At 41.1% G+C, this 10,296-nt stretch overlaps 1 protein-coding gene across 1 annotated transcript; it reads right to left on the bottom strand.

Annotated features, from left to right (window-relative positions):
- Nucleotides 1-1,293: 1,293 nt before the first annotated feature.
- Nucleotides 1,294-2,568, bottom strand: LOC141022885 (uncharacterized). The gene is made up of 2 exons (XM_073499164.1): nucleotides 2,492-2,568; nucleotides 1,294-2,152 (listed from the first exon to the last, which is right to left on the bottom strand). Exons 1-2 carry the CDS (start codon nucleotides 2,566-2,568, stop codon nucleotides 1,294-1,296), a joined length of 936 nt encoding a protein of 311 aa, XP_073355265.1.
- Nucleotides 2,569-10,296: the final 7,728 nt, after the last annotated feature.

Raw genomic sequence — 10,296 nt, 5'->3', positions numbered from 1 at the left:
AGTTCAGAATTGACTTGTGAGGGTTGACATACCGCTTCAAGACTGCATTGAACCCCTCACTTCGTTGTGTAGACTTCAAGAACGGGAAAAATCTATGCTTGAAGTAACATGGCACCCAAGTGTTCCTATATTCGTATAGCTTCTCAAAATGGGTGTGTGTAATTGCCTCATATTTCATCATCAACACAGCCCAATTATGTTCAAACTCATCTGGTGTGAAACTGAAATCAACGCAAAGGTTGAAATCTTCAGACAATCCCGGGTTCCGGCCTAGCAACCATCCAACTTTCTCTTGAGCTTTTTTCATGATGTGCCACCGACAACATCGATGCACACTAGTGGGAAATATGTTCTTTATGGACTCTTCCATTGCCACATCCTGATCAGTAATGATGTTATCCGGTGCCCTTCCATTCATAGCCTCTAGGAATGCTCCAAAAACCCAATCAAAGCTGGTCTCCATTTCTTGCCTCACAAACACGCAACCCAACACGAAAGATTGCCCATGACGATTGATCCCAATGAACGGAGCAAAAGGCATGTTGTACATATTGGTCATGTAGGTTGTGTCAAAGGAGACACAATCATGATATGCCTCCGTATAAGCTTTTCGTGCCAAGCCATCCACCCAAAAAATGTTTTCTGCCCTCCCTTCGAGATCATATTTTATCTTACAGAAAAAGTCTGGATCATCTTTTTGCAAGTCTTTAAAATGTCCAATTGTCTCAATAATGTCCCCCTCTTTCGTTGAGTCCTTCGAGAAGCCAGCACATAGGTTTGTTATTGCTTTAGGTCCATACGGTACATTTAGCTCCAAGCCATAAAACTCTGACATGATATTCATCATATGGCTTGCAGGAAACAAAGTTGATGTTAGACAGTTGCACACTTGACAAATAACAGTTGCAGACTAAAGAACAATAGTTGCACAACTATTGACATGTGGTTGCCATAGAACTTATTTTTCATTGTTTACCCCCTTTTTATTCCATGATGCAAAGCAATTTAGATATTTTTGTCTATCATGAGTTGCAGAGATATGAACACTAGTTGCAGAAAAGAAGGTTTAATTGCATCGATAAGGAACACTAGTTTGCAGAACGAATATTATGGAGTTGCCATCAAAACTATGACCATTTTGTAAATCTATATCTTATTCAATCAGCAAGTAGTTCCAACTTGTGTTTTTTTTGTGGTAGTGCTTTTTTCAGAAACACTCAAGCCTGGTTGCACAACACAGTGTATGTACTTGCACAACCCCCTACTGCTAGTTGCACACTTAACATAGCAGAATTAAACAATATAGTCTGAAGTTTGAAGTTTTTGTGAGGTGAATGAGAACACACCTGAAGTCAGGTTGCAGTTGTAGAGTATCTCTAGGAACTTCTTTTCCTCCGGCGGTATAACCATGTGAGATCGCAAGTATTTGGACAGCGAAGGCTTGTCGGCCAAAGGATGATTATGATCACGGACAAAGTGGGTTACTTCCCACCGCCCATCCTTCAATTTAACCAGCATTTTTGCCTTACATTGTGTTTGCTTTATCCTTTCTCTCTTGCGCTTCTTCTTATTCTTCTTTTTTCCACTCTCCTCTCCATCGAATATTGGCACTTCTTCCATTTCTTCTTCTTCACCCAAAGGTTTGGGGTCTGGTATAGGATCTAGCACAGGTGGCAATTCAGCTCCTACATCATCCTCTTTTAGCTTCCTAAACTTGTTACATGCAAATTGCTGTTTCTCCAATATGTTGGTATAAGCATTCCTCCTTGAAGTGTTCATCTTAATAGAGAAACTCATCTTTAGGGCATAATCATTGTAGTGATCCTTAGAACTCTGCAGAGTATCAAATCTCATCCCAACAAATGGCTCCATTGGTTGAGAACCAGCCTCATCTTCATCCACAGTATTTCGATCAGCACCAACTGCCCCTGCCCTTAGTTCTGTTTCAGTAGGTCCTGCAACTGTGGTGTTTGTTTCCTCAAGTGTATGGCTTTCTGATTGCATGTTGACATCAACATCATTCATCAAGCCATGATCTTGATTTGGCTGTGTGAAAACCCCTGGTTGTACAAACTCGACATCATCATTAGGAAACTCATTGAGATCGGGAGGCAACACATTGAGGTCTATCATCCTTGAAAGCTGCTCCAACCTGCATTTTGTTTCAACAAAAAAGTCATCAATAAGCTGTATTGGGGCATAGTTGCTAGCAAATTGAAGGCATGAATTTAACACCGTTACACTCATTTTTATTGTTTCGAAAACTGCAAGTAGTCAGTTTTTACATAGCTTTTTTTCTCCGGATACAGCTTTTTGATAGTAGTTGCACAAAGGCAGCACAACATTTGCACAAAAGTGTCATAGAATTGGATGTGGCGATTTGGTGCCCGAGCCCAGCTGATCCCGAAATCAGCAACGCCCATTCGAGACTCGGGATCCGAACAATTCGGTCTGACAACGAGTGCGAGAAAAAGGAAGTGCCGAGAAATACGGTACAAAACAGTTGTTCTTCCGTGGGGCCAGATCGTATCGTTGGGACGGCGTCCGCGCGCTGGAACTCTGGTCCATGGACCAGGTCGTCAGTAGTACAGGCGAGCCAGGGATCAGATAAGGGTGTGCGTTAACGGAGGCAAACTTCTCAATCTTTTCTCCTCGTTCATTAACGGAGGCATTGCCAGAATCATCTCCCTCTGCGCCGCAACTACCAGACTGTGAGGACTGTTCGGCCTACGAGATTTTGGATTGGCATAGATGTATTAGATTCATAGGAAAAAATGCGGTCAGTGTACCATACAATAGAAACTGGCTTCGAAATATGATGTGCGTACGCTTGCTGATCTGATGCCGAAAGAAATGGAAGAGACGATGCTCTCGGGGAGACAACGGCACACAGCTTGTCCTGGTTGCAAACGTTCAGTCGTCTAGACTAGTGGGTAAACAAACTTCCTAGCCAACAGCTCGCATTTGCAAACAGGGGAAATTTCATTACGTGAAACAAACATTTTCCTTAACATCTGAAAGGCCATAACATAACATTAGAGTTCTACTGGGGGAAACAGGTTTACAGGTAGAGGGTGTCGAACCTACAGAAATTTCAGAACTCAACATTTTTTTTGAACAACTAATTGGCCGAACCAAAGTATACATAGCAACAACAAACAACAGAACAAGCACAGTAAGAATGATATTAGTAGCTGCAAGCAGAACAGCTGCAGCTACGAGCGCCGATCCTGAAGCAGCGACAACGGCGGCGACTGGCCTAATGATTTGATTGACCAAAGCTGGCTCCGTTCTCCCGCTTGACTGAATGTGGGCTTGGTTCGGAGCAGGAGATATCTACTCTGCGTGGTTGCCCTGATGGACATGGTTTGCGGTAGGAACTCCGAACAACTGAGCACGAGCAATCTGGAGAGGAGTCATCCTTCTCGCTAGGCCGTCTGGAAGTTGAAGAACACTGCCGCGCATGCATATATAGAGAATGCACGCAAAAAAATCTTAGTGCTTGTGATCTGCGCTCGGAAGACAACCGACAAAGCTACACAATTTGTGATCTACTTACAACGTAGCGGATGCACTTGTAGAAACGATGGCCGACCCTGTCGCCCGTCCTTGCAACATTGGTCTCAAGAGGCTGAAGAAAATCCGATGGGACGGGGGGGAGGAAGACGATGCGGACATGGAGGCAGATTCACAGGTGAGATGGCGTGTCGGCTAAAGGGGATATTTCTGCGTTCGATTTGGATGTAAGGGCGAGATGGATTTAAGACGCTCTACTTTGAGAGCCGTTTGTGACTCCGGCTTTGTTGATGCAGCTCAGAAATATGACTGAACCGTGCATACCCATCTGTTCTGCGTGAATAGTTCTACATCATGTCGCATTCAATTCGCTGCAGAGCAGGACTAAATAAAGATATATACAATGCTGAAATACAGAGGCTGGCGCAGATCCACATGGCAGCGTGTGGTATAGATATAAGGAGCATCTGAGCTCGGGCTCTGAATCAAATTTTCGCATAGAATTGCACAATTTTTTCATACCAGTTGGTCCAATTGTGAGCATTCCAGTCACACAAACACAATTTTGACAATTTTTTATGATACAAGCTGGATAAAAATGTAGCATACCAGTTGCACACAAATAGTATCAAGGTTGGAACAAGCATCATAGTAGTTGGACAATATAAGAACATTCAGGCAGTACCTACATTTTATTGACCATATCTTTTGTTTTTTGTATCTACAATGTGCAGTTCTGACAAGAAAGGGAGGGCATGATTTTCTGCAGATCAATGCAAGTGGCTTAGTAAAAGAACTTAGTAAGTTTTTCTCCAGATACAACTTTTTTGATAGTAGTTGCACAAAGGCAGCACAACATTTGCACAAAAGTGTCATAGAATTGCACAAATTTTTCATACCAGTTGGTCAAATTGTGAGCATTCCAGTCACACAAACACATTTTTTTACATTTTCTATGATACAAGATGGATAAAAATGTAGCATACCACTTGCACACAAGTAGTATCAAAGTTGGAACAAGCATCATAGTAGTTGGACAATATAAGAACATGATTCAGGAAGTAGCTACATTTTATTGACCATTTTGTATCTACAATGTGCAGGTCTGACATGAAAGGGAGGGCATGATTTTCTGCAGATCAATGCAAGTGAACATATCAAGCAAGGTCTGCTACAGCAACTTCAAAGATAGAAGCAAAATCAGATTTCAACTATATTTGTCTATAGCTATTTTAGTTAGATTTGCACAGTTAGAACAACGGTTTGATGGCAGTGTGTTTCAGATTTGTGATGGCAGTATGTGAACCTATTTCCTAAGACCTATATTTGCATATTGTTTTGTATCAAACATATCGTATATCGCTCGTCATCGTATATTGGTTGTTTTCTTTCAGATTTTTCAAGTTCCTGCCAAGGTTGCACAGTTTTGTGCCTTTTATTTTTCCAGTTGCACAGTTTGTGCTTATAGTTGGATGCTACAACTGGGTTAGTTGCACAAAATAGGTTTAGAGTTGCATAATCTACTGAGTTGGCACACAACACTCCTTCAGTTGGCTACTTTATTTGGCTTAGTTGCACGAAAGCAACCTACTGGTTGCACAGTTTTTCTGCAAACACACTATGCAGGATTCATTTGATTTTTGACAATCAAATACATGAGTCAAAGATGCGTGCAAGGAAATCACTACAAGGGCAAGTATACAAGAGAGAATCAGGAAGAAGATGGACAAGTCTTCTCACCTCTGGATCTTCCAGGTAGGTTCTCTTTTCGTCCCTCCTCTCTTGATCTGCTTTTTTCTGGGTCTTCCTTCTGATTTCTAAGCCCTCTTCTCTTCTCTTATTTGTCCCTGGGAGCTGCCATGTTCGTTCTTCTCTCCTGACGATGAAGGATTTTGCCCCCGGGCAGATCCTTCTTTCGTGGGGAAGAAGAAGATGGCCTGGGGGTAGTTGGTCTCGCGCGGTTTGGTGAGGAGGGTGGGTTCGGTCGCGGGTGCACGTGTGATCCCGCGGCCAGCTGTCCTCGCGAGTTGTTTATGGGGCTTACCTGTTCGTGCAGGCGGGTCTTGGGTGGTTTTCGTGCGGGCGGGTTGGGTCTCGGGCGGTTTTCCGCCCTACGGGCGGGTGGGTGGGGTTCCTTTTTTTGTTGGGGGGGGGGGGGGGGGGGACCAGATGGTTTTCTTTTTGGGTGGGCGCTGGCTAGCGATCCTAGGGCGGCCGATCGCCCGCTAGACGCGTACCAAGACGTAACTCGGTTGCCTCAAAAAGAAGAACCAAGACGTAACTCGGTGTGGCCTTTCGGCTGGCTAAGTACTTTAGCGGTTATAGCTCGTGTGTTTTTTTCTTTTCATTCTTTGTGCTTTTTTATGAACTTTCACCTATTGCATTGGTTTTTCTTCTTCGGATATTTTAGGTTTTCTTTGGTTTTTTCTATTTCTTCAATTTTCTCTTTTTCCTTTTCTTTTTTTCAACACATGTCCACTTTTTTCTTACACCAGATACATTTTTATACATGCTTAACATGTTTTCAATATGTTTTTTTGGACACAGTAGACGCATACACTCATACATACACACATATACTCATTGATTTGAATGCACGCAGACACACCCTTCGTCTATGAGCATCTTCGAGAGACTGAGCTGGGACCTTATCTTGAGATTGATGAAGTCACCACAGACGTCCTCGTAGTCGACGGTAGCGTCTACTCCCACTCTGCGCACATCGCCGGAAGGCCTAAAATAAATCCAGAAAAATACGAGCACCAATGTCAAGTCTAGAACTTCAACCCTTGTGGGCTGGGGATACCACTGTCTTCCTAACCATCCAACCATAAGTTGATTCGCAGCATTGTTCCAATACATGATTAACATTTGTTGAATATATGTTTTGATTTCTACTCTTTTTTCATACGCATTGTATATTTTTGTATACATCTAAAACATACATATATATGTGTGTGTGTGTGTGTGTGTGTGTGTGTGTGTGTGTGTGTGTGTGTGTGTGTGTGTGTGTGTGTGTGTGTTTAACATTTTTAGAATACATGATTACATTTTTTACCACTTTTGAGTACGTGAAAAAAACAAATACGTGTTGAAACCTGCTTTAAAAAGATCGGAACGTTTTTTAACTATGCAAACATTTTATACATTGTATATATTCTTTTCTTAGAATTGTTAGGTTTTTTGAAACACATGAACAATTTTTGAAACAGTTTCTACAACTACACAAACATTTTTTATATTGATCTTTTTGTTTTTTGAGAAAATTATGCCAACCTTTATTGATTCAAACATAGGTCCGACTGTTGGGTCATGTGGATTGCCCAACCACACATGTCCTGTAGCAAGATTACAAGCAAATTTGGCGAGATTATCTGCCTCGAAATGGATGAATCTACAGAACTGGAAACTAGCTTTACGTTCTAATATTTCATGTATAATAGCAGCATGGAGACCACCTGTAAGAGCCGACATGCCGACTGTAAATGGGCTCGCCCACCCACGCAAGCTCACGGATCGCTGGGAAAACGATGGTTGAGCCCAACCCAGCGGAAATCCCTATTTTCCGCGCGCTGCGGCAAAATTGTCGCCGTATCGCACAGAGGAAAGGGCCGGCCCATTCGACCAGTTCATTCGTTCCAGTTTGGAACCTTTTTTCTCCTCCTGATTTTAGTTTCTCTTTTTTACTGTTTCCTTTTTCTTCTGTTCCCTTTTCGTTTCATTTTTTACGTTTTCCAGTTTCTTTTACTTTTTTCAAAAAATGTTTGGAAATTTCAAATATTGTCAGAATTCAAAATTTATTTTCTATTTTCAAATTATGTTCACATTTTTTAAAAATGTATGCTAATTTGAAAAATGCTTGTAATTTCTAAATAAACTGTGATTTCTGAAGATCTTGTTTGAGATTCATGGAAAATGTTCGAAAATTTAAAAAATATTCCCATTTTCAAATTTTGTTCATAAATTTAAAAAATTTCTCGTTTTCAAAATTTGTTCACAAATTTAAAAAAAATCTTGTTCTTAAAAAATATAAAAATGTTCACATTTAGAGTATTTGTTCCCTTTCTAACAAATTGTTCACAGATCTAAAAGAATGTTCACCTTTTCCCTTTCTCAAAAATTGTTCTTTTTTACAAAAAATGTTCGCCTCTTACAAATTTTGTTCATTTTTACATTTTTTCCCCTTTTTCACATTTTGTTTATAAAAGTAATTTTAAAATTTATTCGCTTCGTTTCAGAAAATGTTTGGTAAATCAAAAAATGTTTACTTCGTTTCAGAAAATGCCCGATAAATCAAGAAATGTTCACCTTTTTAAATTTCGTTACATACCAAAAACTATTTGTTTTCACAAAAGTTCCCATTTTCAAACATTGTTCACAAATTCAAAACATGTTTACATATTTAAATTTTGTTCACAAATTTTGGGAATTTCATAAAACATGTTTCCGTCTCCAAATTTTGTTCACAAATTCAAAAATGTTCCGGAATTTCAAAAATTATTCCCATTTTACAAATTTGTTCGCAAATTTAAAAACATTTTTTCGTTTTCAAAATTTGTGCACATATTAAAAAAGTGTTCATTTTTTAAAATTTGTTGATAAATTCCAAATGTGTTCGCATGTTTAATTTTTGTTCGCAAATTCTAAAATATTTGGAATTTCAAAAAATGTTCTTGTTTTCCAAATTTCTTCACATGTTCTAAAAAAGCTACAGTTTTCAAAATTTGTTCACAAATTTAAAAAATGTTCATGTTTTAGAAATTAGTTCACATATTCAAAATATGCTCGAGTTTTTTTAAAATAGTTTAGTTTTGAAAACAAAATATCACCTTTCCCGTTTTGTTATTTGTTTTGGAAAAGATGTTTTGTGTTTACGAAAAGTAGTTCATAATTTAGAAAATATTCTCGTATTCAATTTTTTGTTCCTACTTGGTTTTAGTTTCTATCCAGTTCCCAAATAATGTTTGCGTTTCAAAAAGTTTATTCTTTTTTACGCTTGTAATCTTAATAGAAGTTTTAATATGTAATTGTATGCAATAAACCTCAGTTACTATAGTGGCTATGGACTTGTTCAGGTTCTTTAATGCTGACGGTGCATATTTGTCAGAGTAGCTTGCGTGTCGCAGTGGCGAGTGCGCGGTGCGCCTACAGCAAGCAGTTCGCGGGTTCGATTCCTGGTAGCGTTCTTTCTATTTTGGGCAGTACAAGGCGCCGGTGCGCCGGCCCAAATTTGGGCCGGTGCCCGCGCCACCACACGATTAGGCTTTTTTAAACCGCACGATGAGGTTCCTTCGTCCATAGGTCCTAGTGCGTGGTCACCATGGATACAGCTCGATGACCAACAGGTCCTGTCACAAGGTCGCCATGGTTGCAGCATCCTCGCGTCGCCGGCTCCGGCTCACCGCCGTCGTCAAAACACCAACGGCTTCCAGCTAAAAAACTCAGCAAACAAAAACCTCCGATGCTCAGTTGAAGCAAAAATTTAGACGGTTCCAGCAAAAAAGCTCACAAACACAAACTAACATATTTGATTGTAGCAATACAAACAGCCGGTTCCAGCAACATATTACTCTTGTTACAGCAAAATTCCCACAAAACAGCAAAACCCTAGCAAAAATCGATTATAGCAAAACAAACAGCCAGTTCCAGCAACAATTTACTATAGATCCAGCAAAAATCCAACAAAACAACAAACTCCAATAGATTTGATTGTAGCAAAAAAAATACTTCACGGACGCAGCATCCCGGGTGATCTCCTTGGTAGCATATCGACACGGTGGGAGCCACGAAGTCGCCGTTGCAGCTTCTGTGTTGTCTAGTTCCAACACAATTGGGTGTCGGTTCCAGCATCGCCGTGCGGCGTCGCTAGCTTGTAGCACACCGAGACATCGATCCCAGCACGCTGAGGCCCCAGTTCCAGCATTATTGGTTGCCGGTTCCAGCATCGCTTTGTCGTCGTCGTTGGCCAAATGCAGCATCCCCTGGCACACCGTCAAAGCAAAATTGTTTGCCGATTCCAGCAAAATCCGACACTGGTTCCAGCGCAAAAAGAGTGAGGACTGCTGCCAGATCACCGCCTCTTTAGCAAGGAGCAGCGCGTTGGCGACATCAGCAGCCTCGCAGCCACCGCCACGCGGCCCACGCAACAACGCTCGTGGAAGCCCTTATAGTGACTCCACGACCACCTCGAAGCACCTCGCTCGCAACCGCATGGGGTCGGAGAGAAAAGGATGGCGCCGGGAAGAGGAGAATAGAGGTCATGGCTGATGGTCGGAGAGAAAAAAGAGGAGAGATCCATGGCACCGTTGGGAGAGGTCACCTCAGCTCGCATGTCCGTGTATGAATTGGGGAAAGAAGAAGAAGCGAAGGGATAAGGTTTAGGCCCACACACGAAAACGCGGCTCTCTGTGCGCAAACGCGAGCGCATGACGTAGGACGGAGCTCCTATACAGCGCTGCAGGCGCCCGTTAACGAACTGGCGCCTGCACCGCTGCTAGCTTGGGCCGGCCCACTAGCGTGCTCCCCCAGTTTTTTTTTGTTACGAAAATAAAAATATGAAATCAAAAAATGTTTACAGATTTAAAGAAAAAAGGTTCATCCATTTGAAAAAAAAGTTCATATCTTTAAAAAGGTTCATCAATTTTAAAAAAAGATCATCAATTTGAAAAAAAGTTCATTTAAATTGAAAAAAAAGTTCATCCAATTTAGCAACAGTTCATTAATTTTTTTGAAAGTTCATAGAAATTCAACAAAAGTTCATGTGTTTTTAGAAAAAGTTCA

This window comes from Aegilops tauschii, chromosome 5 (assembly GCF_002575655.3).
Source record: "Aegilops tauschii subsp. strangulata cultivar AL8/78 chromosome 5, Aet v6.0, whole genome shotgun sequence".
In the NCBI taxonomy this organism is placed as follows: domain Eukaryota; kingdom Viridiplantae; phylum Streptophyta; class Magnoliopsida; order Poales; family Poaceae; genus Aegilops; species Aegilops tauschii.
Note: the sequence above shows the minus strand (reverse complement) of the source record. Positions and strands in the feature narration are given on the sequence as shown.

Excerpts from the sequence above, each read along its gene's own strand:
- LOC141022885 (XM_073499164.1), bottom strand. The coding sequence starts at position 2,568 with ATGGACCAGAGTTCCAGCGCGCGGACGCCGTCCCAACGATACGATCTG. Across the intron at positions 2,153-2,491 it reads AAGAACAACTGTTTTGTACC|GTTGGAGCAGCTTTCAAGGA; the intron begins GTATTTCTCGGC and ends AACAAAATGCAG.